A 27,905-nucleotide genomic window follows, 5' to 3' on the forward strand; every position below is an offset into this window, starting at 1 on the left:
TAAAAAAAGTGGTGTCATAAATCCACCCCTATATATATATATATATATATATATATATATATATATATATATATTGAAATTCCTATAGATCCAGTTAGCATGTCAAGAGATACCGTATTTTATCTTCGAGAGAAAAAATTACTACTTTTCTTCTTCGATGCATGCGCTTCGTATGTCTGAAGACTCTGAACAGATAAAGATTTTATAAGGCTTTGGTCACGAAACAAGTTAATGCAAAGGAAGTGATTTTCAAACCCCTATTTTCTCCCTTTGCACTTGTTCTCTTGGTTCTCGTTTGAGAGAGAGAGAGAGAGAGAGAGAGAGAGATGGAGAGTGTGACGATCGCTTCCAATCCAAACTCTAACAAGTCCGTAAATGAAAATATGGGCTGTTTTGGGTAGCGAATTAGTTCCAAGACAATCTTCACACCTGCTTACAAAGTAATAACGTGCAAGGTATGAGTATATGACACCATGTATGATCTAACAACAAATTCCTTCAAAGTGAAGCCTAACCTCCCTCTCTCATCCTCACCAATCTTTCATGTTTCCAAGCAAAAACCACAAAAGCAAAATAACAAATAATTGTGGGTCCCCACTTCTAAATTTAGAAATACTACTAATATAAAAGTAAAGAATACCTCTTGTGAAGCTTGCCCCTTAAGCAATGCGCATTGCGTTTCAGCAACAAAAAAACTCCCAAACTTCTTGAACCTGATCCTCCCTCCCTTTGTGACTACTACTCTGAAAGACCGTGATCGATAGACAGACAGCGAAAAACCGAACACGAAACCAAACTCTCCTTTCGGAATTCTGCTTGCTGCTTTATCTATAATTCGGCTCCAGTTTTAGGTTTCTCTTCCTTGCAAGTCATGACTAACTACTCTTTCCCTTCCTTTACCTCCACTCAAGTTTCATTCCTATTCCTATTTATGCAACATTATGCTCACAAGAAAAATGCTAAAATAAGACGAGAAAAAGAGACCAAAGCATTAAGGGATAAGAGACGTATCAAACGATTCTGGTCGATGGAGATCAAGGTAGAAGCTGAGGAATCCCGGCACCTGCATGATGGTGAGCAGAAACTCCCCCTCTTGCAAGATGCACCAAAGTCCGCGACAGAAGAGGAAAGAACGCTGATACAGAAAGCCATTCGCCAGACTTTTCAGAGCACAGCTCATCTGGCCAATCTTTTGCCAACGGGAACAGTTCTTGCGTTTCAGCTTCTGGCACCCATATTTACAAACCTGGGAAACTGTGACTCAGTCAGCCGGTCCATGACTGCTGGACTTGTAGCCCTCTGTGGGGCTTCAAGTTTTCTACTGAGTTTCACTGACAGCTTTCGGGACAAGAATGGAAATGTCTGCTATGGGTTCGCTACATTCAAAGGCTTATGGATCATTGATGGATCAGCCAACATATCACCTGAAGTCGCTGCAAATTTCCGGCTGCAGTTTATAGATTTCCTCCATGCCTTCATGTCAATACTTGTATTCGCAGCTGTTGCACTTTTCGATCAGAATGTAGTGAATTGCTTCTATCCAACGCCGTCAGATGAGGCTCAGGAGGTACTCACAGCATTGCCAGTTGGCATTGGCGTCATTTGCAGTATGTTGTTTGTTGTGTTTCCAACCAAGCGCCATGGAATTGGCTTCCCGCTGTCTGCAAGTTAGCAACACCTCTTTTGCTTGATTAATTCATATTTGCCTGCGTGCTACTTAAAATTGCCAAACCCTGCACATACAACCTTATTTATTCTTTTTTCCATTCCGGCTTCCTCCAAGTTCCGTAAATGCCGGTTATATGACTGTTCTCCTTTTTTTGTAAATCCCAGTTCAAATCCATGGCACATTGAAAGAGAACTTTTAAACATCTCAACTCTTGATCAGATAACTACAAATATCGTTTGAGGTACCGACTAAGAAACGGTTGAGATAATTATTTCTCATATGAACCGAAGAGTGCGAATGAGGACCCTCTCCGAGGATATCCTCTTTGTGAGGACCTTCAATTACATCTGTTCATCGTACATCACGTGGTCAATTTTCATCAGATATTATTTATATTTAATTTTAAATAAAAATATTTATAATGATTTATGGTCGAATGATATACGAGAACGGATCTGATTGGAGATCTTTGGATCCTCACAAAAAGGATCAAGATAGGATCTTCACAAAGAAGATCCGGAGAGGATCCTCATTCCAGTACATCTTCTTGTATTGCGTGAGTCATGTATGCAAATAATAGGAAGCCTGTCTATAACTGTTATTCTGCTTTCAGCTCCTGGAGTTGTTAGATTTATAGACAGGCTTCCTATAACTTGCAGAGCCCAACCATCAATGAGCTGTAAGTAAACACATTTGGAGCAACACCTTTGGTTGTCATGTCTTTAAACATCCCATGGTTTTTATCCAAATTCTTCAACAAGAATCCCACGTATGGTTATGTAAGATTTTTGGGTTGGTTTGCACTGAAAGTCGTCCATCTTGTGAACACCCTTACACCATCCAGGTCCAGTGGCCTGTGAACGCAGCCATAGCCTCTGCAAACAGGGAGGAATATCTTCAGTAACACTACACTTCTCCTCCTTCATCCTATCAAGTAGTGCCTCCGCGGACCTGATCCGGTTCGCGGAGACTAACTGAGAGATCATGAGGCCAAAGGTGGTGATATATAGCGGAGGCATTTGACTGCGGCGGTGCGGAGTTGTTGAATTGGGCCCAATGGTTGAAAGGTGATGTCGATGTGGATCGGGTAAATCCACAATTATATCGGATCATGTCTGTGATAGGCCTCAAAATCTTTGATCTATGCATCCAAAAATACCAAAAAAATCCAGCATTTCTAGTTTTATCTTCATTAACTTTGAATGTTTTTAGGCTAATACAATTTCTATATATACATAGATGATTTTTGTAAACGAGAAATTACTTGACTATGTAGAGTTTCTCGCCTATCAATTGTCAAACTAATTAGTTGTTTTACTTTACGTGTTTTATACAAGCTTATTTTGTGCAGGACATCTGATTGTTTTGCGAAAACTTAAGTGTTACTCAATTTTTGTCAACTTCAATCTCATGTATTGAAACGAGTGATTGTCATATATTGACATTGTCACTTCGAGCTTAAACTTTTGATTTACAATATCATATTTGTCCATCCCGTGAGTTCAGAGCCCTAAAATCAAAGCTATATATATATATAATTTTTTTATATAATAATACTCGATAGATTCATTCCATTGCAAATAAGAAGACCTGAATTACAGAGTCTTACATCGATTACAAAATAGCTTCTTCATAAAGTAAATCTGAGATGAGGTCTGGACATTCCTCAAACTAGTTACTTGTGGAATTTGAAGTAAGGGCAAACTATGCTAGACGATAAGCAATACCGTTGGCTTGGCGACGAACATGGGTAGCATAAGCTCAAGTGATTGATGACAGGATCACCTGCAAATCTTCAATTAAAAGTCCAGTGTCGGACGAATCATTGGAAGAATTGATAAGAGCCGTCACAATCTGGAGTGAATCACTCTCAAGGATAGAGTTCTGAAAACCCCTTTGCGACGCCAAAAGAGGCCAATATAAGTTGCCATCGCCTCCATGTGAAGATGTGAGGAGATAAAATTCATTGTTATGGGGAAACTTGATATAAGTCCAATTTTTTTAGCCAATAAAAGGAATTATCCATTTTATTAAAATCAGTCCAATTCAATAATTATCTCTTTAATGATAAGATTTATTATAAAAATCAAATTTCTTCCTAATTATTTCTTTGATTATTTATTTTTATTTATTTATTTGTTATTTCTTGTTTTGCCTCCTACTTTAAACCCTATTTACAGATTTTATTTTTAATTTTTATAATCAACCTGTATCACATGTTAATTGTATTTATCTACCTATATGACAGATTCTTTTTTATATTCAACCTGTCACAGATTAATATGTCTTACTTGTAGGTATGTTATGTTTTTTTTTCTTCTACCTTTTAGTTAGGTTTCATATCTCACATATAGGTATAACATACATTCATATATTTGTTACTTAACTTAGGGTAGAATGTTTTACATATACATTTTATGCTATTATACTAGTTTTTTTGTTGTTGTAAGATATTAATTAGATTTTTTAGAGTTGAAAAATGCATAATATTTTTAATTGGTTTTTAATATTTTTAGAAAATATAAAATGAGTATAAAAGAAATAAAAACATATAATTAGATAACTTAACTCACTCCTAAAAACACTCTGTATTTTTGGACCTAAATCTAAAATATGTACCTTAAAAAACAATCAAGTGTGTGAATAAATTGCGAGAATGAATGTTGCTATGTAATAGCCCGTCTCTAAAAAATTATGGTTTTTATAATTTTAATACATGAAAGGACGGAAATGCCCAATGGGCAAAGCGTGATTTTTCGAGGACGTGTGTAACTCTCGTATATTTTGTCATGTTTATTGACATATTCGGATAGAGCTTGATCTTACAGATGCGTAGGCACAGGTAGAAGTGATTTTGGAGTTTCAGTTAAAGTTTCGTGGAATTACTGCATTTATAAATTAATTATTGCATATGATTACTGTGAATATTTTGAAATACTAATACGAACTACGAATGGCTTGATCCTTGTTTAGGGTACGTAGTCAGTCTAACAAGACGTTAGATGCAACCATATAATAAATGAGAACGAATAATCGAGACAATAGTCTAGTTTGGGAAATTGAGTAGTTTGAGGGACATTGGTGGAAAGAGAATAAGATTTGACCCTATGTTTTAGTGGTTAAATGTTGATCATAAATCATTGCGTGAATAATCAAGAAATTGAAGTAATGAGAGGGAATTAATTGATAGTTAATTTAACTAGTGTTTAATTAGGCTTATCATCGATGATTACTCTCAAAAGTAAATAGTTTGGGAATGAGGCACTACAGTTTAGACATTCTAGACCAATTGTTTATATGTTTATATATCTGGAAATATTATGACATGTTTTAAGTTTAGATTTCATCATGGCATATCCATACGTATATTCCTTGCACATAATTATCGTGAACGCTCTGAAGTGCAAAGGTGAACTCATGACACATATGTAAGTTCAGGTAAGTTTAGGTAAGTTCAAGTAAGTATACGGTATTAGTTGAATTGATGAGATATGTGATTAGATATGAATATGTCGTATAGGTCATTAGAGGTGACTTCGACTTATATGCTAGCCATGATTGATGAGATATGTTATGAGATATTTTTTTTGTTACCAAGGCTTGTGAAATTTCTTACACAAAAATCATCAAAGCTTTATATGTTTTTTTTTTTCCAAGAATTTGATTCCCGTGAGAAACAGTTGAGAGGAAAGGGAATTAATTAACAGTTCCGCACAGGAAAGGGAATTAAGGAAACAGAAAGGATAAGGCGATCCAAATCAACTCGCATTCTCGTCGCTCGTACGCCTTACGCTGGGGATAAGCTGGGCCCCACCTCTCCCATTTCACATCCCCATGCGTCTCCCTCATTCCCTATCCCACCCCCACCGTAACCTCCCATGCTCCTCCCCCCATCTTATGTAATTAACTTGGCTCCATAAAAGTTGACGATGATTTCCTCCTCGGCCGATTCATAAAACTTCAAACTTATATTAAATGATCGTAGAGGTAATTTTTACAAGATGATTTACAATATAAACAATTCCAATTGCAAACGTAAAATTTTATGAATCGAACACGAAGTAAAAAACACATACTAAATGCTTTGAGGATGCACAAGTTTTTTAATATAAATTTCAACATTTTTTGTACTTAAGGCACTTATATTATAAGCACTTGCGAACAAAAGATGTGCATAAGCAAATTTCAAACCAACCTTTACCTAATCGTAGCCGCGGATGTACTTCGCTAACGTGCCCGCGTTGTAGAAGAGCAGAACCGCGCGAACACAAAAGAATAAACCGCCCTCGTTCTCCTCCAACTGGTTCGTTTCCATCTGTCACTTGTCTGCTCGGAACAACTAACAAGAGTTCACTGCATCTTGCCAATCCGCATTCGCCACTCTCTCTCTCTCTCCCTCTCTCCACATCAATCATGCAGTCGCGGGTGTTCTCACGCGCCACCGCATTCGCACCACTCCCCTACCAGCGCAAGCCATCCCACAGAGAGAATGGCGCCGTCCCGTTCGTCTCGGCCCGGCCAATCGGGGCCGTGAGCGAGGGCGGGAACCTCATATGGGGGAGGCAGCTCCGCCCGGCGCTGCTGCTCGAGGCGTCGCCGATGAAGAGGGAGATTCTCCGGCCGTGCAAAACCGCGGCCTCGTCGCCGGCTGAAGGAGATTCCGCCGGGTGAGGTCCGTCTCCTCCGTTCTATCTCGGTCTGACTCGCCCGCGTCAGCCTCCGAACTAATGAGTTTTTTTGTGTGTGTTTGCCGGTTCTTTCTGACACGGTGGTGTTACAGGGACGCGAAGGTGGCGCCGATCGGGTTCTTCGGCAAGTACCCGTTTATCCTCACCGGCTTCTTCTTCTTCATGTGGTACGGACTCCCGCGCGTCGTCTACAATTTAACGGCTTATCATAAACTGTTGAAACAGTTTAAAATTAATTTGGATTTATTTTTTAGTAATCATTGTGTCGGGAATTACGGATTTGTCCTTGGTTTGCAGGTATTTTCTGAACGTAATTTTCAACATCATGAACAAGAAGATCTACAATTACTTTCCGTATCCATAGTAAGTGTGCCATTTTCAATTTTTATTTTTTTTCATGCAACGAGACGTTACTGTGTTATATTTTAAATCGTCCACTGTTATGCAAGGAAACTAAACGTATAATTTTGTTTAACGAGATGTTGTTGTGCTGTATTTTAAATCGTACACTATTACATAAAGAAGCTAATTGTTTTATAGTGGACAATTGATTTAAAATACAGTCACAATAACATATCCATATATGTCTATATCTCAAGCCTGTTCTAGTTATTTTAGTTTCGGCTTCTTCTAAAGAAGTGAGTTTTTTGTTCTGTGTGGGTGCAGTTTTGTGTCCGTCGTGCACTTGGCTGTCGGAGTTGTGTACTGTTTGATCAGCTGGGCTGTGGGCCTTCCCAAACGCGCTGTAAGTGAACTACTTAAATGTTGTGTAAATTATTGCTCGAAGAAATAAAGGATGATTCGAACTTGAGAGTTACGACATTGGAAAGAAAAAAAACTCGAGAGTTAGGACAGGCAAACTGGCCTAACTCATATATGCAAATCTCTGTTTGGTTCACTTGAAATGAGAATTCTGGTAACTCTTCATTTAGTGTATGTGACTGGTGTTTCTCTCCATGCAGCCAATGGATGCAAACCTCTTGAAGCTGCTTATCCCAGTGGCAGTGTGCCATGCACTTGGCCACGTCACCAGCAACGTCTCGTTTGCAGCCGTTGCTGTCTCATTCACACATACAATCAAAGGTGAGAGCACAAATTTTATGCTCTAAAAGATTTCGGAGAACAATAAATGACTGTATATAATTAATGTTGGATTAACGTCGGATTTATTTGTTTCAGCTCTTGAGCCATTCTTCAATGCTGCTGCTTCGCAATTTGTACTCGGACAATCAATCCCCTTGTCTCTATGGCTGTCCCTGGCTCCTGTTGTTATTGGTATGCTCTTCTATTTATGTTCGTTCAGTTGTTGTAATCATATTATCCGGCATTTAACTAAATGCATGGATATCAATGTGTGACTCATTATTTCGATGAATCATTTCTTCAAACACATAAATTTATTGTCACGTAAGTTGGTTTTCCATGGTTTTAAAATGCAGGTGTGTCGATGGCATCGCTGACTGAGTTGTCGTTCAACTGGCTTGGCTTCATTAGTGCTATGATTTCAAATATCTCCTTCACTTACAGGAGTATCTATTCAAAGAAAGCCATGGTGAGTTTCTCTAACTTTACGTTTTGAATTCTTGAAGTTAATTTTCCTTTATAACTTTTTTGTTATTTCTGCAGACTGATATGGATAGTACAAATCTATATGCCTATATTTCGATCATTGCACTCTTCGTCTGCATTCCACCTGCTCTCATCGTGAGTATACTTCTCTTGAGAACTGTGGTAGTTTGATTCTGCAACTGATATAATAATTTTGATGAATTGTGGCTCCATGTCCTGTCTCTCGTCAATAGGTAGAGGGACCTCAACTAATCAAGTATGGTTTCAATGATGCAATTGCTAAAGTAGGACTTGTCAAGTTCGTCACCGATCTCTTCTGGGTGGGATTGTTTTACCATCTCTATAACCAGGTATATGTGTTTTCTTTACTTCGTGTTGTAGCAGTAGCATAATCTTCTCACTGGAATTCAATTGTTATGAAATCATACGAACCGTTTATGTTTTTCCAAACTATCAGTTGGCTACCAACACCCTGGAGAGAGTGGCGCCTCTTACGCACGCAGTTGGAAACGTGCTGAAGCGTGTGTTTGTGATTGGCTTCTCAATCGTGGTCTTTGGTAATGATTTTATGTCCGACAATCTTCAACTTCGTTTTTTAGATCAATGAAAATTTGACCTCATAACTAATTTCTATCGGTGCTCGCAGGTAACAAGATTTCAACACAAACTGGTATTGGAACTGGCATTGCAATTGCAGGAGTGGCGATCTACTCTTACCTCAAGGCCAAGATAGAAGAAGAGAAACGAGTGAGTTAGATATAGCTAAGTAGATAGTTCATGCATGTGGCACTTGTTTGATATACATTTCGTCTGGCATCCAATGTCTGCATTCATGCATGTTTGGAGTTGCCCTTAAACTAATTCTAGAACCGCCGCTTGGGACTGCTTATGTAGGAAGCACTTCTGCTCATATGCGTTTTTTGAAGATTGATCTTATCAGTTAACCTAATGCTATATGCACCATTTATTGTTCTTTTGACTCTAATTTTCTTTTTCTTTCCTGAAATCCAGCAAGGGAAAGCTGCGTGAGGAGGAATGAAGAACGGACACGGAGGGAACCATGCATTGTAAATTTCATAAATTCCCTTCGTAAGTAGCAAATTGAGCATCTATTATCTATGTCATAGTTTGTTTCCTTCCCCCCCTCCTCCCTACCCCCCCCCCCTCTTTTTTCCATTGATTGAGAGTACACAGACATTCTAATTTGTAATAGTCTCATGTTGTTTGGAAATGAATAAAGTATCAATTTCAATGACGATTTTATGTGCGAGTCCACTCTCAACAGTACGTGCAGAAACATATGTTATGCAGTTACTTCTTTATCACATTCTTTGTTTACATGGCCTTTATGTTGTATTTATTTCTTTCTCCCAATAGTCATGCGGTTCTTAATTCTACATGATATCAGTTGTCTAGATATTTGTTTCACGTTGCATCTACTTCTTCCTCTCTTCCCTACAGTCTTCATGACAAGTGATTGGACAATTGTTCCTACAACTCTCTACACGGATAAGCGTCATATCACTTGGTTGCGAGCTTGTAAGAATAGTTGTTCGATCACTTGGTTGCAAGTAAGTGTTTTGAGGCGATTGGAAGTTGAGACACTGGGCTCCAACTATAGACGTACTTTTCTACGAGGAATTAAGAACATTGAGATTTAGCCACTAAAGCAAAGGTGAGGATAAGGACCTTCCAAGTTCTATAAAAAGACCTTAAAAAGATGGTTCAAGATACTCGAGTGGAGAGAAGAGAACCACAAAATTTTGGGAAAGGATTGTATTCTCTACTAAATGCTTCTAGTTAGTCATTTTCTCATTGGTGATCACAAACTTGCCACGAGCTCTAAGAGCCAAATGAACAATCTGATACATCTTATAATTGAAAAAACACAATTCCAATTGTCACTTAGAACTACGAAAATGCAGTATAAGCAACTTAGGGCATGCTTGATTGATCGGATCAAATTGGATATGGATTCCGACATATGTGCGGTGTGGTGGTTATCTATATTATAGAAGGAATAAAGAATCATAGGTACTTGTCTAGAAAAAATATGACTACGTACCTAACCATTAGTCATGGGTTTCAAATCGTTCGAATCAACAAGGTGCCGGACACCCTCATCGTTGTCATCATCCTCCTCCTCCTTATTCGTTTTAAGGGACTAATTCTGATATTTATTCAGATCTATTTTTAACAATGGTGGGTTGTGAAGTTAGTTAATTGTAAATTTGTAATCAATATGATATACAGAGTCCGATTCAGTATAGATCACCAAAGATGTCCTTAAAGGAAAAAAAAATGCTAGCACGCCACAAAAATGATATATTTTTATCTTCAAATGTTAAAAATGCCTCAAATTCAAATCATTTCTCTCTCAACTCACGTCACGCTATATCTAAAGCGAGTTCAAATATTCTGCATCCAAAATTCTCTGAGCCATCTCTATGACCTATTTTATTGAGTGACACGTGTCATTTTGACTTAATTTATCTTTTGTTCTTATTTTTTACTAAAGAGATTAAATGAATGGACACTAGGGGTGGGCAAACGGGTCCTGGACCCGTGGGTAGGGGCGGGTATTGGCGGTTCGGGGCGGGTACGGGGCGGGTCCGTATTCTTTTAGATACAAAACGGGGCGGGGCGGGTCTAAGTAAACAAAGGGGCGGGCTGGTTCCAATTTTTTGAAGTCGCGGGCCCCCGGCCCGAACCGTTTGCAAACCTCACACACTCTCAAATATCTCTTTCACACACACTCAAATCTCACAAACGCACATCTCAGCTTTCTAGAAGATTCTTCCGAGTCCTCCCGAGTCCCTCCCTGCCGATCTCTATATCTCTTTCAGTCTTCCCTATCGATCTCTCTCTCCCAAAGTCATCCTTCTCCATTCGTCGATTCTCCCGAGTCCTCCCTCTCGATCTTTCTCTCCCAGAGCCTTCCCTATCGATCTCTCTCTCCCAGAGTCCTCCTTCTCGATTCGTTGATTCTCCCGAGTCCTCCCTTTCTATCTCTATCTCCGAGAGTCTTCCCTCTCGATCTCTTTCTCCCAGGGTCTTCCCTCTCGATCTCTCTCTCCTAGAGTCCTCCCTCTCGATTCTCAATCTCCTCTCCCACAACACCACTATCGCCGTCGTCTCCTGACTCTTCTCCCAATCGTGACCACCCATCATCGCCGTCGAAAACACCACCATAATCTAAGCGGTTCAGCGACTACAGCAGCTAACAGGTATGCCTAATTTCGCATTTCAGTATTGTTGGGTAGAATTGAAAGGAACCCAGATGGAGAGTTTTAATTTTTATTTGAATTGCATGTTATCCAGATGAAAAATTGAATTTTCGAGCTACGGTTTTTCGATTTGTTTAATTTGGGATTTCAATTTTATTGCTTTTTCTCATATATGATAATAGTTATGGTTTTTCTAGCTAATTCTGATTATTTTACGATCTGGGTTTAATGATTTTAGATGGGGATCAAGTATAATACGTGTGTAGAGGTTATTCTTTGAATTGCTATGTGTACAACAACTTTGTTCAGTTAGCTATCTAATAGTTGATTCTCAGTTGGGGTTTTGAGCATCCAAGTATCAATTCTTTGTGGTTTTGATTTGTCAAGAGTTTTTTTTTTTTTTTTAATGAAAGAATAAGAATTTACTTGCTTTACTAAATTTTGGAAAATCATGCTGTGAAGGATCTTGCAGGACTTGTTGAAATCGTCTTTTTATCCGCTTTGGGAGCTCGATTTGGCTTGATTTCAGGCCACTGGTTCGAGTTTGGTTGTCCTTCTAATGGCAGCAGTGGCGGAGGGTGCAGCGGCAGAGGATGAAGGTGTTAGGGCTTTTTATGCTGGGCTTGGTTTCGTTGTCCTATTGTATTTGGCCTTGTAAATGTGAATGTGTTGTTGGTAATAAAAAAAAGCAGCCCAATGTCAGACCCAGAAAAAAAAAAAAAAAAAAAAAAGAGTAATTGGACCCGTAGACCCGTCCCGAACCGGCCCGTTTAAAACGGGCCGGGTTAGGTCTGGTTCCTAAATTCAAAATCTCTCTACCCGGCCCGTTACATTTTAAAACGGGTAGGTCCGGTTCCTCCAAATTTGGGCCTGGCCCGGCCCATGCCCACCCCTAATGGACACGTATCACTCAATAAGATAAGTCACATAGAGGCCACAAAAAGATTTTGAGGAGAGGTTTTTCAGTGTGACTGGAACACGAGTGGTACATCACATGTCATTATATAAATAGTGGAATATATATGCTAAAATGTTAATAACTTAAAAAATACAATTTCCCACTACTTATGTAAAAACACGTGATGTACCACGCATAGTCCCGTCACAATGAAATTTTTTTCGATTTTGGGTATCATCTAAAGCCTACTTTCTGATCAACACACTTCACAGAAGCCCAGCCCAATTGTGTACAGAGCAGACACGGGGCCCACAAACAGAGGAAAGCAGAAACATATGGTCGTTCATCGCGCGCCCAATGAGAAGATCGCATCCAACGAACGCACAGAATCCAAACCAACGAACACCAAGAACCCTTGGATAAACATCAAACAAACACGCACGCACACGATCTGATACGATGCAATTTGCAATAACGTATTTAACATCACTGAACCAAAAAAACATAAACATAAAACAAAACAAAAAAAACCTGAAGAAAGAAAGAACCTTAAAAAGTTGAAAATTCAATAAATAATAAAATATACGCAGAATTAAAAACTGAAAAGGCCCCGTTTAACATGAAAGTAGCATCAATCGTCTGAATTTTAATAAAAGACAAAAAATTTAGAAATAGAAAAAAGTGAGAGAAAAAGAAAATTATGGAAGGTGGTGGAATTAGAATTAGAGCGAGGAGGGAATACTGTTGTTGTTTTAAAAAACATGTTCCTCGTCCTGATTTTCCCTTTTCCTATTTTTCGATATTATTAATATTATTCATTGTTTTTGTTTTTGTTTTTGATGTTAATGTTTGTTGCTGTGTTTTCTTTTCAATCCCCGTAAAAAATTCAACATTTATTATTCCAAAATGTTTATTCTTCGTATTCTTAATATTCCATCATGATAATTCTACGCCTCTCTTTCTTCTCGATCTCTTCTTCCTTGACTGTTACGGTATTTTGTTTTTAGAGAGAGAAAGAACGAACGAGAGTTTTAGAGAGAGAGAGAGAAAAAGGAGAAGGAAATCGGATTCTTTACGAAGACCCAGTTTTTTATGACAATTCGGGGATTAGGGTTTCGAAGTTTGAAGGTTTGAGGGATTGAAAGGCGGAAGATTTGGGTGGAATCCCAGATCTCGGTCTCGATTTCAATGGAGGCGGCGTCGGAGGGAGAAAATCAGAATAAAAATCATGAGAGCAATAGTAAACTTAACAATTCCAGTGAGGGGCAGAGCAAGCCCAAGCGCCAGATGAAGACCCCCTTTCAGCTCGAAACCCTTGAGAAAGCATATGCATGTAAGTTTGATTTCTCGATTTTTTTTTTTTTTGTAATGTTTGTTTTGGATTCTGTGGAAATTGAAGTTTTATTTTTTTATTTTTGTGTTTTGATCAGTGGAGACCTACCCGTCGGAGGCGATTAGGGCTGAGCTATCGGAAAAATTAGGGCTTTCCGATCGGCAGTTGCAGATGTGGTTCTGTCACAGAAGGCTGAAGGACAAGAAGGAAGGGGGTCCACCGAAGAAGCAGCGGAAATTGGTAGCCGCTTTGCCTGAGCCCCCCATTGATGATTTGGCTCATGGGTCAGAGCCGGGTAGTGATTATGGGTCCGGTTCAGGCTCCGGGTCAAGCCCCTTTGGTCACGCGGAGTTGCGGAATGTGGTGGCTAGGGGTGTGGCTGATGACATTCCAATGAGGGGGAGGAGGTATTATGAGTCGCCACAGTCGATCTTGGAGCTCAGGGCCATTGCTTGTGTGGAAGCTCAATTGGGAGAGCCATTGAGGGAAGATGGCCCGCTTCTCGGGATAGAGTTTGATCCTTTGCCGCCCGATGCATTTGGGGCACCTCTAGGTATAATTACTGGGTTGCCTTATTGATTTTACAGGTCAATTGAGCAATGCCTTGTACTTGACTTATGTGGGATTGGATTGCAACATTATTCAGAGAATTTTGTGCATATTATTGTTTAGTGAGTTAATGTTGGGTCTGTTTTTATCAGTGTATATTTGTATTTTGTGCTCCCTTCCATAAGATAAACAGAAACTATTTTCATGACTTTCTTTTTGCCATGTTTAAATGTGTCAATAGGTGTGCTTTATTTCAGCAATCATGCGCTTTGCAAGTTTTCCGACATTCAGATCACACTTGCTACTCAGTTCACCAGTTTTTTCTGATAATTAAGATTACTAGTTGGTTTGTCATCGGTTTCTAGTGTGGTTTAACATTCTCATTTGCTTTGAAGGCTTTATGCTTCATGGTAGTTCAGTAAAAAACTTGAGTTTCAAATTTCTCATCTTGTGGTGGTCTAAAAATATGGACTACTACCCAAATTAAAATGTGAAAATATATGCTTTAGTGATTGATTAAAGCCACATTATTACCCTAGCATATTATTTTCTGTTATTGGAATGATTTTTGTATGCAATTAGGTTTCATGCTAACCCTTTTGATTCTTTACTTGGTGAAGCAGTTGCGGAGCAGCATAAGCGGTCTGCCCATGCTTTGGAGGGCAAATATGAGCGTCATGATGCAAAACCAATTAAAGTCTGTTTCTTTTTCTTTGATAAATCTATTATTTTTTATACACCATATGATGGCATGTGCAGTATGGATAACATCTACTATATAAGATGCTGGTGAACCGTTAAGTGGTATACATGTACTGCTTTTTTCATTAGCATGTGTCAACCTTTAAAACTTAAAACCACAAGATAATGTTGTGGGGAGTCGAACAAACATAGGGTAGGTGGTATTCTTTTGCAGTTCTCACTTGAGTATCGTTCGATGACTTCAGCAGTATCTAGAGTTTCCTTGCCAGTTTAGAACTCTAATTCGATTGAACTGGCTTCAAGAAGTCTGAGTTTGAAATCTTAGCAAGAGTATTTGCATCTTTGTCCAAATCTTCGTAACTTAATTTTATAAGGGTGATTTAAAATTGGGTTTAGTTGCATGACTGGTAACAAAACAACTCATTATTCGCTGTCTGGATACTCTCTCCCTCCCTCTCTCTCTCTCTCTCTCTCTCTCTCTCTCTCTCTCTCTCTCTCTCTCTCATTCCCTTTTGCTTCCTGTTGTGGGATCTAATGCATTTGAATTGATTTTGTACTGTTGGTACTCTTTATCTTTTTCTAATGCATGTAATTTTGGATGTTTTATGTATCCTCAATTTCTTTTGGATGAATCATTGAATTAGAATGAATTTTCATCTCAGGCTACGCCAAGGGCTATCCATGAATATCCCTTTCTTCAAGATCACTCCAGTATTCGGTCTGATGCATACGGACAAGTCTCTCAATCTCATTTTCACGATTCAGCAATTGATGGCCCAACTGCAAGAACTTCGTCATTTGCTGTTGGAAATGAGCCATTGTCAAGGGTTCATGGTGTCCATGGTCATGCGTCACGTGTTCGTCTTCTGTCTCAGCAGGAGAGGCAAGTAGTGCCCTACTCATCTCCTGTTGATGATGGCAGTGTAGCACAAAGGGACTCCTTCACTAACGTGAGGGTAAATACTCAGTTTAGTGATCCCCCTGTTGTTGCACCTGCGCTGGAAAACTCTAATGTATTATCTGAAGGTCAAATTAATGACTCTATTCTGAGAATGGAGAGGAAACGCAAGGTATACTTGTGCAGTTAACTTTAGTATAATAGTATATTTTCTCAACCAAGGACTTAACCAGTTGCACCTTGTAGAGTGAAGAAGCGAGAATCGCTAAAGAAGTTGAAGCTCATGAGTTGCGGATCCGGAAGGAGCTGGAGAAACAAGATATTCTGAGGAGAAAGGTTCTATTTTTAAGTCCTAAACAATTGTTTCTGAAGCATAGCAATTCGTATGCTGATATTTTGATTTTTCTGTTTATAGAATGAGGAACGAATGAGGAAGGAAATGGAAAAACAAGACCGTGAGAGACGAAAAGAAGAAGAGAGGTTGATGCGTGAGAGGCAACGCGAGGAAGAGAGATTAAAGCGTGAGCAAAAACGTGAAATTGAACGAAGGGAAAAGTTTTTACAGAAAGAATATATAAGAGTAAGTTCGAGGTCCTACAAATGTAATGCATATGTGATGTATCTTTGATTTTTCAGCATAGAATAATAGATTCTTAACCCCTCTGGGTTTATCTTGTAGGCTGAGAAAAGGAGGCAGAAGGAAGAGCTTCGCAAAGAGAGAGAGGTAGTGAAACGCAAAGCTGCACTTGAGAAGGCGACTGCACGCAGGCTTGCTAAAGAGTCTATGGAGCTTATTGAGGATGAACAACTAGAATTAATGGAGTTGGCTGCTACAAGCAAGGGTTTATCCTCCATTATTTGTATTGATCTTGACACCCTGCAAAACCTTGATGCATTCAGAGGTAGGCGTTGCTTGGTAACATGAATCCTTCTATTAACCCTTAACATGGCTGCTTGAAGTACCTAAGTATATCTTCTAGCCCTTTATAGTAAATCCATCTGATCTACCATGCTATTTTGTATCCTTCCAATTGTTGTACTGCTCTGGCACTTATTCTGAGAATTTTGAAGTTAAATCTTTTGAATCTCCTTAAATTCAGTGAAATAAGCTTGATGCTGACAGATTTAGGACTTTTGATGTACTAAATTGAGCAAAAAATAAATAAAATTCAGTGCGCTGATAACTTATGAATATTTAATCGACCTGAAACCACCCACAAGTATTCATAAAATATTTAATAGTGTACTTGCGCATCTCATTATTGTCTGTCTCTATAAAATAATTCAATGACGCGTTTTTTTGTGGTTCAGATTCTTTGGTTGCATTCCCACCTAGGTCTGTGCAGTTAAAAAGACCATTTACAATTCAGCCATGGATCAATTCAGAGGCGAATATTGGTAACCTTCTCATGGTGCGTTCTTCCTTTTTCTTATTATATGAGCTATTAAAAGTACCATATATGCTGATATTAACTATTCTTGTACGATTTATGGGTACAGTATTTCTTGTGCACACAGCATAGTCAGTAATATCAATGGTCCAGCCTCTGGCTATTGCGATAGTCTCACTGTACTTCTCTTACTACTTGGTCTTGAATGTGTTTCCTAGTTGTGGTAAAATGATGACATGCTTTTATTCTTTAGGTTTCATGGACCTATAACTATGCTTTTTGACACTTCATATTTAGTACAGGAGACTCATTATCACTTGTAAAAGATGTCGTTCGATCTCCAACGATAGTTGCGATTCTGGTGACAGTTACTTTTGGTCCTATTCTAGACTTCTAGTATTTAATCAAGTGATCGTTTGGTGTATGTGACTGTCTTATTGGCTTGTGATCTCACAGTTTTTAGTTTTGTGTCTGCAATTGTACGTTAATTGTTCTCTGGTCATATGCATGTTACTTTTAGTAGATTCTTTGTTTCTGGTATTTGAATTAATGCCTCTAATCTGATGTTTGAATTGTGATGGTGACAGGTTTGGAGATTCTTAATTACCTTTGCTGATGTTCTCGAGTTATGGCCTTTTACTCTTGATGAGTTTGTCCAAGCATTTCATGACTATGTGAGCCACCATTGAGTTATTTTATTTCAAAATTATGCTTTCTAATTATTTGTCCATATGTTTTCTGCTGCTCATATACTTCGTACAATTTTGATATTAGGATTCAAGGTTGTTAGGAGAGATCCATGTTGCTCTCTTGAGGTTGATTATCAAAGATATTGAAGATGTTGCAAGGACTCCTACTGGATTAGGAATAAATCAAAATGGTGCTGCTAATCCTGGAGGTGGACACCCACAGATTGTTGAAGGAGTAATCCCCCACTCTCTTCATGGACGCAGTTACTTTGTTTGCTGATTTTGATGCTTTTTCCTAATATTTCTTGGAACTATCCGTTTCAGGCTTATGCATGGGGCTTTGATATACGGAACTGGCAGCAGCACTTAAGTCTGCTGACATGGCCTGAAATATTCCGTCAACTAGCACTCTCTGCTGGATTTGGGCCACAGCTGAAGAAAAGGAGTATCGCATGGTCATACACACCTGATAATCACGAGGTTCTCTTTCAATTCTTTATTATCTTTCTTTGAAAGGAATTTATCTACTGCATCAGTCAAGAGTAGTGTAAAAAAGAAAGCTGAAATTTGTATCCATAGAAGTTTGAATTCAAGTTAAACTGGCATCCTAGACTCCTAGTTCGAAGGAAGAGCGTCAAAACAAGGAAGAGCATCAAAACTTTGATGTTTGGCTTTGCTTAGGTTTGATTTGTTAGTTGAACTCTATGATATGACGAAGTTCAGACTTTGCTTGATGAGAACTACAAAGAAACCCATATGAATTTCATTCATACCTAGCTTGATGACTGGGATTAGTGCAGTGCTCAATGACTTAGTCTTGGACTTAAAGATTGGGCAGTGTGTTCATACTTCACACTAAGCCACCTTATAGATGGCTACTCCTGTGTATATTTTTTTCAATCAAATTAGTACATTCAGACATTAAAGATTTGGAATTTCTTCTGTTTTATTTTTGTTGCTAAAAGTTGCAAGACTCACAGTACCATTGTTATTACAGGGTAAAGGTTGTCAGGATGCAATTTCTAATCTAAGAAATGGTTCTGCAGCTGTAAATGCATTTGCAGTAATGCAAGAGAAAGGCTTACTGGCTCCACGAAGATCTAGACACCGGTTGACTCCTGGAACTGTAAAGTTTGCAGCTTTTCATGTGCTCTCACTTGAGGGAAATAAGGGACTAACAGTGTTAGATCTTGCAGACAAGATTCAGGTGACTAAAGTTTATTGTTAGCAAAAATGCTGTTGTGAATCTTGTGACAAGAATAGTCTTTTTGGTATTGAGTTTTATGTGCCTCTTTCCTGATTTCTTTTTATTTGTCCGTTATCTGTTCTTTTTCTGTAAGAAATCTGGCCTTCGGGACCTGACAACAAGCAAGACTCCTGAAGCGTCAATTTCTGTTGCTTTGACAAGAGATACTAAGCTTTTTGAAAGAATAGCTCCTTCAACATACCGTGTACGAGCTGCTTACAGAAAGGATCCTGATGATGCTGAGGCCATACTTTCTGCAGCCAGGAAGAAAATTCAAATATTTGAAAATGGGATTTTAGCTGCAGAAGATGTCGATGATGTTGAAAGAGATGATGTTGAAAATGATGAGGTTGAAAGAGACGAAGACTCTGAATGTGAAGTTGATGAAGATCCTGAAGTTGATGATTTAGCTACTCCATCAGTTGCAAAGAAATCCCCTGATGATTACAATGAAGTAATTAGTTTCTCAGAAAATGGAAAGGACAGTTTAAGCAATGATGTTGGACTTGCTGTGAAAAATGAGTTTGATAAGGATGTTTTATGCTCCTCATTGACTGGTTCCAAAGATGCATTCTGTCCTAGTGCTTCCTCAAAACAGTGTGTTTTGGGTGCAGATATTAGTACAAGTCATCTTGACCAAGAAAATATGGAGATTGATGAAAGCAAGTCAGGTGAGTCATGGGTTCAAGGACTTACAGAAGGGGAGTATTCTGACCTCAGCGTGGAAGAGCGTCTGAGTGGTCTTGTTGCCTTAATTGGTGTTGCAAATGAAGGAAATACCATTCGTGTTGTTCTCGAGGTAAACATTTCCTTACAAGTTTTTGAAATCAATGTATTACCGTACTTTCTGTGTTAAAACTTCAATTTGACACCAAAATTCAACAGGATCGCTTAGAAGCTGCAAATGCTCTTAAGAAGCAAATGTGGGCAGAGGCACAGCTGGATAAAAGTCGCCTAAAAGAAGAGAATGTTGGTAGGTTAGATTTTCCATCTTTAATGGGAGGCAAAGCTGAAGTACAAGCTACTGGAGTAGAGGACGGCCTAAGTCCCTTACGGGATGTTGATAACAGGAACATTGATGCATCTCCAGTCACTGCAGAAAATGAAAAGTCAATCCATGGGTCACAAGGTGTTCAGAATCAGCTTAATGGTGTGCATGGTGAAAGGACCTCAGCAGCCCAAGATATCTCCATGGGTTCTGATAATTTTTTGACTCAGCAACTTGCATATGCATCAAAAAGGTCGCGCTCACAATTAAAATCGTATATTGCACATAGAGCAGAGGAGATGTTTGCATACAGGTCCCTGCCTCTTGGTCAAGATCGTAGGCATAATCGATACTGGCAATTTGTTGCATCTGCATCAAGACATGACCCTGGTTCAGGCAGAATTTTCATTGAATTGAACAATGGAAGCTGGAGGCTTATTGACACTGAAGAGGTAATGCTTAACAGCTTTTATAATCTGTTTCAGGAGCACTTACTTGTCTGAGTGTTTTGGAGTTTAATTCTGCACAATAAATGTTGTTGGTTATGCAGATTACATTTTATCTTTAGGATAAATTGGCATTGACCCCTTCATCTCTTTTAAGCGAATCAAAGTTGTGTCGGGCATCATGAGCTTCTTAGCAAAGTTGGAAACTTATTATCTTTTTATGCTTGCTAGATTTGACTTGCTGTTTCAGTTGGCAGTATGTCTTAGGTTCTTAAGCCACATTTGTAATAGGTTTTTGTCTGCTTGCTGGCACCATTTTTATGCTTGCTAGTTTTGACATGCTGTTTCTGTTTCTTTTAAGAGTTTCTTTATTATCATAATGTTTTTAATTGATTGTCTGTATAGGCCTTTGATGCTCTTGTTACGTCTTTGGACGCACGCGGGATTAGGGAATCTCATTTACGCTTAATGTTGCAAAAGATTGAGGCATCCTTCAAGGAGAATGTTCAGAAAAATACGCATCGTCCTAACAATGCAGGCCCAAGTAAAAACCATGTTAAAGATGAAGCTGACGAAATGGATTCTAGTCCTGATTTCCCTTCTCATTTTGACAGCCCTGAAAGTGCAGTTTGTGCTTTGAACTCTGATACAGCGCAGACCTCATCTTCTTTCAGAATTGAGCTTGACAGAAGTGAAACTGAGAAAAGGGCTGCCTTGAGAAGGTATCAAGATTTTCAGAAGTGGATGTGGAAAGAATGCTCTAATTCATCTACCTTATGTGCCACGAAATATGGGAAGGAGAGATGCAGACCGCTGTTTGATGTCTGCGATGTCTGCCTCAATTGTTATTACTTTGAGGATTCCCACTGCTATACTTGCCATCAGACTTTTGATGCTTTCAACAGAAATTTTGACTTTGGTGAACATGTAATGCAATGTAAAGAAAAAAGGATGTTGGAACCTTGGAATTTCGATATTCCTTGTACTTCTCTTCCCTTGGCCAGAAGATTGCTCAAGACGTTAATAGCTCTTGTTGAGGTGAGATACTGATGCTTTACACCTTGGGCATCGCTGGCATCTCATGAATCCATGCTTGATGTTTTATTCAGTCTTCATATCACTCACTGTTTGTTCGACAGGTATCTATTCCACCAGAAGCTCTTCAATTGTCTTGGACTGATGACCGTCGAAAGATGTGGGGAGAGAAACTGAATGCATCATCATCAATGGATGAACTTCTTCAGGTTTCTATCCTTTTTCTTGTTTCATTCTTATGGTCAACCCTGTATTCTGTTCTAAACTTCTGCAAAGAATGTGTTCCTGGTTTTTTTTTTTTTATTCTTTTACAAACAAAATGAAAGTATCACGAGGAAAGATTTATCCATCAATTTCACTTGCATTTTTCTAACCAGTACGACCATGGCACCTCATATGTCTATTCCTCAAACTAACTTTTTATATGTTAAGTTACTCATTTTTGTACAAACTTCCTTCCAGATATTGACTCTGGTTGAGACTGCAGTGAAGAAAGACTTTCTGTCATCACACTTTGCAGTGACGGAGGAATTGCTGGGCTCCTGCAAACAGCCAGGGGTTGTTCGCGATTATCTAGCCAGTGGATCCGTTCCTGTACTTCCTTGGATACCACATACCACTGCAGCTGTGGCTCTGAGGCTTCTTGAGATAGATTCATCAATTACATATGTAAAGCAAGCGAAAGCTGAGCCCACCACAGACAAGGAAGTGGGAGAATATCTTGTGAGTTTTTCCCATTTTCTCTCTGTAAAGCTTAATGACAGAAAAGCATGTAAATCTTTAAAATACAGCTCTTATGAAATCCCATAGATGTTGAATTGATGTTGGTGGTGTCATACAACTTCCACCGTGTCATTGAACTTACATGTGTTTTTTTCGTCTATAGAATCAACCTATGAGACTTCCGACATCAAGGAGTGAGACTGAACTAACTGAAGCAGGCCTCAATGAATACATGAGGGAAGAAAACAGTACTCACCTGAAAAGTGGACGAAACAGCTTTAGACGTGGTAGAGGAGGTCGAGAGCAAGGGCGCGGTAAAAGGTGGCAGAAAAAAGTGAGTAATCCCAAATCTGTTGCAAGTCGTCAGAACATTAGGGGTAATGAGAATTTGAATCAAGGGTTGAGAACGGTGGGAAAACGAACGCAGGGACAAGGGAGTGGACGGGGTCGCCGAACTGTTAGAAAGAGGAGAATGAAGAACAGGGCTGTTGAGGGGACACCTCTGGGCCGTGTGAGTGACATGCGCAGCAGCCCTGAGAGTGGAGGAGAATCACCAAGAAACTTGGCTGAGGAATGGGATGATGAAAAGATCGATATGAGAGGTGACGAGCAAGGAGAGGGATTTGAACGAGTAGACGCATTGGAATCAGAAGACGACGACCAAGCAGTGGGATACGAACAAGGAAACTGGGAAATTGGATTTGATGGGACTTCCAGCGGATGGAACGGGGGTTTAGTAGAAGCTAGTGACGACGATATAGATGCTTCAGAAGATGACAATAATGTCATGGAAGAAGTGAGAGATGAAGATTCAGAAGGGGATGTAGATATGAGCGATGCCTCGGACGAAATGCTACCAAACACGATGAGAAACGATGATGGCACAGAATCGGAAAGTTCAGACGACTCTAGTGAATGAAGCTCGAAATCTGAAGTGCCTCTGCGCAACCACCTGGTATACCCCGCGGCTGCATACATTTTTAGATAGTGCAGCTTCAGTAGCTGCCCATCCTGATGACGGAAACGGAAATTGATACCGGCCTCCGGTAATCTTGATTTTTTGCTGTTATAATTATTAGATTAAGATTTTCCATTTGAGGGATTAAATTGTTAAATGGTAGTGTATGGATAGAAGTACTGGATTAGGGGAACTGCAGTAGTTTTGCGGTGTAACGTGTAAGTCAAGTAAGCGTGTAACAAAACCATTTATTTACCTAATGGAAGGGTAAGCAAGTTACTTAAACCGCAAGCAACACATGTTGTTCTTTGTATTTTAGTTTTATTTATGGAAGATTTTCAAGGACCATTCCTGTAAAAATCACTTCTGCTCGCAATTGCTTTTAGGAGAATAGATTGAACTTCAATTGAATTGTAAGTGTTTCTTGATGATGCACCTAGCATTTTAATAAACACTTTCATAACTCATAAGCACTTTTAAATTCTTCTAAGGAATGAAATCTCAAGCGCTTTGGATGGTGAGAAAAACGTTTTTAACTTCCACAAATCTGTCACAAAAGAAACACCATTGACACTGTCTTTTTTACTTTCTATAATTTCATCCGACTTTCATTGACACACTCAAAACCAAAACGTCTAAAGACACCCGAATGAAGACATGTTGGCCGATACCTGAAAGGTGACGAATCCACAAAATGTAGGTAATGTGAAAAAATACGAATAAATTAAAACGAGAGAAACAAACAAGAATGAATGCGCAGTGTGCAGATTGGAACTCGTATCCTTGAGATTATTCAATTTTCATGAACATCATCAGCTGTTGAAAGAGACTAAATAAGACTAATTAAGTACTATTTCACACAAGCATTGTCACCAGAAAAAGATGAATTCCAACGGACAGTGTTTTTCTCCCCCGTTGGACTAACATATGTTTAACCTTGCAAAACAAACAAGTAACACAAACATCCCAAGCCATCCAAAAAAATATTCACAAGCGCCCTGGTTTCGCATAGCACAGCGGCTCGAATTCGAATCAAGCCGGCAAATATTTCTTAATTCCGGCCTTCTGGTCGGGACTCAATCTCGTCGGAAACTTGATGTTGAATTTGATTCTGAGGTTACCCTTCTTGGAGGGGTCCTTTGGTACAGGCATTCCCTCTTTAGGGACTACCTCCTCATAGTTTGGACTGATCACATTGGTGATGGGGATGGTGATGCTCCTTCCATCTAGGGTGGTCAGGTCGACAGTGTAGCCTGTTAGAGCTTCTGCTAGAGTGATCTTCTGCGTGACGACCAAGTCGTTCCCGTCCCTTGTGAATGTGGGGTGTGGTTTCTCATCAATTATGAACACAAGATCGGCAGGAATCATGTTTCCTTGCTCGTTTCCTTTCTCCGGGAACGTGATCTTGGTTCCCTTTTTCCAGCCAGGCTTGATCTCTATGGTTAGGATTTCCTCCACTGGCATTGTCATCCTGCGCAACACAATGAATAAGGTCATTAAAAACCAGACAAATGATTTGAGAAAAAATAGATCATACGAATTGCAATACGACTGACAAGCTATCAAATTAACAGCACGAAAACAAAAGATGACTCGAATGTATTCCTTTAATACTTCATCAAAGATGAGAACATAAAAGACATGTCAAACTAACATTCTGTTTTCCCAATGCGACATTCTAAACTATTCTAATCTACGGAAAAGGAAATTCAAACTTGAGTGCAACGAGACGGGAGCCCTACCAACTAAGCTAAGGCACGTGCGCTACATTAAACTAACGTTAATTTAGAATGCAATACAATGCTGGCATTGTTAAAATTGGTGAATAATTAAACACGAGCACCTACTTTTCCTATAAGATTGAAGGATGATCAAGGAACATGACTAATTGCGCGAAAGGATGAAAAGATGTGCGTAAATCATTTCCCTTCTATAAACTGAGGAAGAATAAAGAACTTACCCGCTTGCATCTGCAATTTCCCTCGAAATCTTCATCTTCTTGGTAGTCCCCTTATAGAGCTCCTCAAGGCTGCAAGGCAACCTCTTCTCTATTGGTTCAGCTTTTCGTGGCGCATGGCTCATGGGGCGGCCTTCTCCGAATGAACTAAACATGTCCTCCCCAAACATTCCACCGAAAGACCTTCCACCCCTCATGCCGCCACCGCCCATTCCGCCCATTCCACCCATTCCACTTCCCATTCCACCCATGGGGCTCGAAAACCCGAAAATCTCAGCAAAAATGTCGTTGGCGTTTCTGGGGTTGAATCTAAACACATTTGGACCGTCTCCAGTTTGGAAGAAGGTAGCTCCACCGCCAGGCCCACCGGCATCCGGCGGCGGCGGCACTTGGCCTTTCAGCCCTTCTTCTCCGTATTGATCATAGATTGCTCTCTTCTGGGGATCACTCAGAACCTGCAAAATTAAAACACACAGAATCAGATTCCAGCTTCTGGGTTTAATTTACAATCTAGAAAAAAGTGGCAACGTTGATTTTTCAATTGTTTGAGAAAGTTTTAGATGAAAAAAAAAAATGGGCTTCCTGCAAAAATCTACAGAACGTGAAAAGATTGAATTTTTATGCCGCTTGAGGAATTTTCACATGAAAAAAAAGGCAATTTAACTTCGAAGTCCAAAACCCAGATGAAAAATCTTTCCTTATCAGATTAAAAACACAATATTTCAAGCATAACCAATATGGATTCTTCAAAAAAAAAAAAAAAAAAAAAAACAAAGCGAAAGAACAAAATGGTGAAGAAATTAAACGAACCTCGTAGGCCTCAGAGATTTGTTTGAACTTGGACTCGGCTTCCTTCTTGTTGGTGGGGTTCTTATCAGGGTGCCACTTCATGGCGAGCTTTCTGTAAGCCTTCTTCAAATCGTCGTCGTTGGCATTCTTGTCCACCTGCAGAAGCTTGTAGTAATCCACACCCATCTCTTCCTTCTTTTTTCTCCTTGTTTTTGCTTTGTAATTATTAATATTTTATTGGTATTATTATTTTCCTGAAAAAATCTTTGCGAAATTGTGGAGAGTTTGAAGGCTGTGAATATTTATAATTTGGGTAGCAGCTTGAGATTATTTGACGAACAGGAGGAGGTGGGAAGGGAAAAGAGAAGAATGTGTCGAAGTAACCAGACGAGTGTGGAAGTTTCCAGAGATACCTCAAATTTTGTGGGCTCAAATTACATTATAAAGGCCCAAATTGATGTACCAAAAAATAAGGGCCCAACTAAAAGCCCAACCAGTTCCAATTCTGTGGAAAGGTCCTGCCGTTTGCGTTGGATTTCATCAGTAAGCCATTAATTTAGAATCCGGATCCTCTTTCTGATTCTAGAAATCTGTCAATCATGTTCGTTCATTGTATATTATGCAGTCAGAAATTATTTTAAATATTTTTATTTAAAATAAAACACAAACAGTACTTAACAAAAACTGACCGCACGATATATGATGAACGTACATGATTCACGAATCTCCAAAATCATCGCTAGAAAAATCCAAAGAGAATCCTATTAGATTAATTTAAATAAGGAACGTGTAGGCGTGTAGCTCACGTGATTAATAGCATTTACTTTTGCACCATTGTCGTTTGAGACAGTAGAAGGATAAGCACCAAAAAAACAATGGAGAACACCACATGGGAGCAAAAATTGAATGCCCTAACCCACATCCTAAGCAACCCAACAACCGCGCCATCTCTCCACTCCCAGCTCGTCATCGCCACCCAAATTCTCCTCCTACCTCAACTGTGACTACCCTCCCATCCACCTCCAATTTGCCCTCTCTCTCTTTCTCAAACCGGAGTAGGGCTCCCCCAGACCTCCTGGAGGTCCAAGTGCCCTTACCACCATCCCCCGCCATTGGTTCTTGCAAAGGGTGGAGAGGAAGCTCAGTGGGGTGAGGACCAGAGGATAGAGAGGTTTAAGAAGAGGATGAGGAGAAAACGACTTGGCAGTGATGTGAATCCTGTGCTTGGTATTTTGGCTCCCAATATGTTATTGTTTTCTCTTCTGCTTTGGAAACCTTATCCGGGGCAGCGTAATGCTAGGGATACAAAATTTGAAAACCAGGTCATCTCCAACCAAATAGTGCAGAGGACCAGATGGTCGAAAATAGCCTGAAAATCGTCTACAACCTAGGGTTAGACCAGATGGCCCCACGGAATCGGAAATGACCAAAAGACTATTGATGTCATATCATTTAGTTTATAAATTTAATTTTCGTAACATTACCCTATCCAGAAAGTCAGATAAATTTAAGGTAAGGAACTTTCGTGCCACATTACACTTTCGCTGAAGACACATAATGATCCCTGCATTTCGAGCCCACCGACTTGCGCCTGTGTGGGATCCGAAGAGTTTTTTCTTGTGACTGGGCGCGGACGAGTGAAATGGCCCGAAAGTCCCCGCTCAATAATCTATCATACAAGTGGTTTTTGTTAATCTTATCTTAATAATATATCTGGGTTTCTGGGAAATCTGTGTTTTATTAATGTTTTTGGGATGCATAAAAGAATGTATTTGTACTAGCTTCGCTTTCTGCTGAAATTAGTTGTTTATTTTGAGTGATTAGCTCTTCCCACTTAACCTTACAGAACTCAACTCTGCAAGAAAAATTAAATGAAGGGGACAACAAGAAAACAGTCAAGAAAAAAAAACAATGATTGGTGTTATCCGTTGTAAAAAGGATGTGTAGATAGCACTATTCAAAATAATAGCAAGTAGGAATGGAGAACATTACCAATTATCGATTGTATATCTATTGTGTTTATCTTTTTTTTTTACATAATTAGTAAGAATGGAAAAGATAAATTACACGATATACAACTGATTGCAAGACACATTCTGTTTAAAAACACACGTTAAAAGAGAGACATGAGAGATGAGATGAGACACATA

The 27,905-nt window shown here is 39.3% G+C and overlaps 4 protein-coding genes across 6 annotated transcripts; 3 read left to right on the forward strand and 1 right to left on the reverse strand.

The window, feature by feature from the left end:
- Positions 1-679: 679 nt before the first annotated feature.
- LOC103434834 (protein DMP4-like) lies at positions 680-1,871 on the forward strand. The gene has a single exon (XM_008373194.4). The coding sequence runs from the start codon at positions 872-874 to the stop codon at positions 1,670-1,672; it is 801 nt and encodes a 266-aa protein (XP_008371416.3). The 5' UTR covers positions 680-871; the 3' UTR covers positions 1,673-1,871.
- A 3,753-nt stretch (positions 1,872-5,624) lies between these two features.
- On the forward strand, positions 5,625-9,181 carry LOC103434835 (triose phosphate/phosphate translocator, chloroplastic). Of its 2 annotated transcripts, none has more exons than XM_008373196.4 (12): positions 5,625-6,336; positions 6,450-6,524; positions 6,655-6,720; positions 7,024-7,102; positions 7,320-7,440; positions 7,537-7,632; positions 7,797-7,909; positions 7,984-8,061; positions 8,160-8,276; positions 8,384-8,483; positions 8,573-8,673; positions 8,938-9,181. In XM_008373196.4, exons 1-12 carry the CDS (start codon positions 6,083-6,085, stop codon positions 8,953-8,955), a joined length of 1,218 nt encoding a protein of 405 aa, XP_008371418.1. In that variant the 5' UTR covers positions 5,625-6,082; the 3' UTR covers positions 8,956-9,181. The 2 variants fall into 2 exon arrangements, with proteins under 2 accessions (XP_008371418.1, XP_017188015.1); XM_017332526.3 differs by having other exon boundaries at positions 5,923-6,341.
- A 3,380-nt stretch (positions 9,182-12,561) lies between these two features.
- Positions 12,562-23,294, forward strand: LOC103434833 (homeobox-DDT domain protein RLT1-like). 2 transcript variants are annotated; one of them, XM_070821481.1, is made up of 18 exons: positions 12,562-13,384; positions 13,482-13,937; positions 14,557-14,630; positions 15,298-15,705; positions 15,780-15,869; positions 15,949-16,113; positions 16,213-16,435; positions 16,845-16,945; positions 17,512-17,598; positions 17,699-17,848; positions 17,938-18,093; positions 18,611-18,820; positions 18,954-19,658; positions 19,745-20,299; positions 20,699-21,331; positions 21,433-21,537; positions 21,791-22,051; positions 22,215-23,294. In XM_070821481.1, the coding sequence occupies exons 1-18, from the start codon at positions 13,240-13,242 to the stop codon at positions 22,968-22,970; spliced, it is 5,280 nt and encodes a 1,759-aa protein (XP_070677582.1). In that variant the 5' UTR covers positions 12,562-13,239; the 3' UTR covers positions 22,971-23,294. The 2 variants fall into 2 exon arrangements, with proteins under 2 accessions (XP_070677582.1, XP_070677581.1); XM_070821480.1 differs by having other exon boundaries at positions 12,642-13,384; positions 14,554-14,630.
- A 477-nt stretch (positions 23,295-23,771) lies between these two features.
- On the reverse strand, positions 23,772-26,264 carry LOC103434831 (protein psi1-like). The gene is made up of 3 exons (XM_008373191.4): positions 25,777-26,264; positions 24,970-25,421; positions 23,772-24,480 (listed from the first exon to the last, which is right to left on the reverse strand). Exons 1-3 carry the CDS (start codon positions 25,939-25,941, stop codon positions 24,042-24,044), a joined length of 1,056 nt encoding a protein of 351 aa, XP_008371413.4. The 5' UTR covers positions 25,942-26,264; the 3' UTR covers positions 23,772-24,041.
- Positions 26,265-27,905: the final 1,641 nt, after the last annotated feature.

This window comes from Malus domestica, chromosome 05, assembly GCF_042453785.1.
Source record: "Malus domestica chromosome 05, GDT2T_hap1".
Taxonomy (NCBI): domain Eukaryota; kingdom Viridiplantae; phylum Streptophyta; class Magnoliopsida; order Rosales; family Rosaceae; genus Malus; species Malus domestica.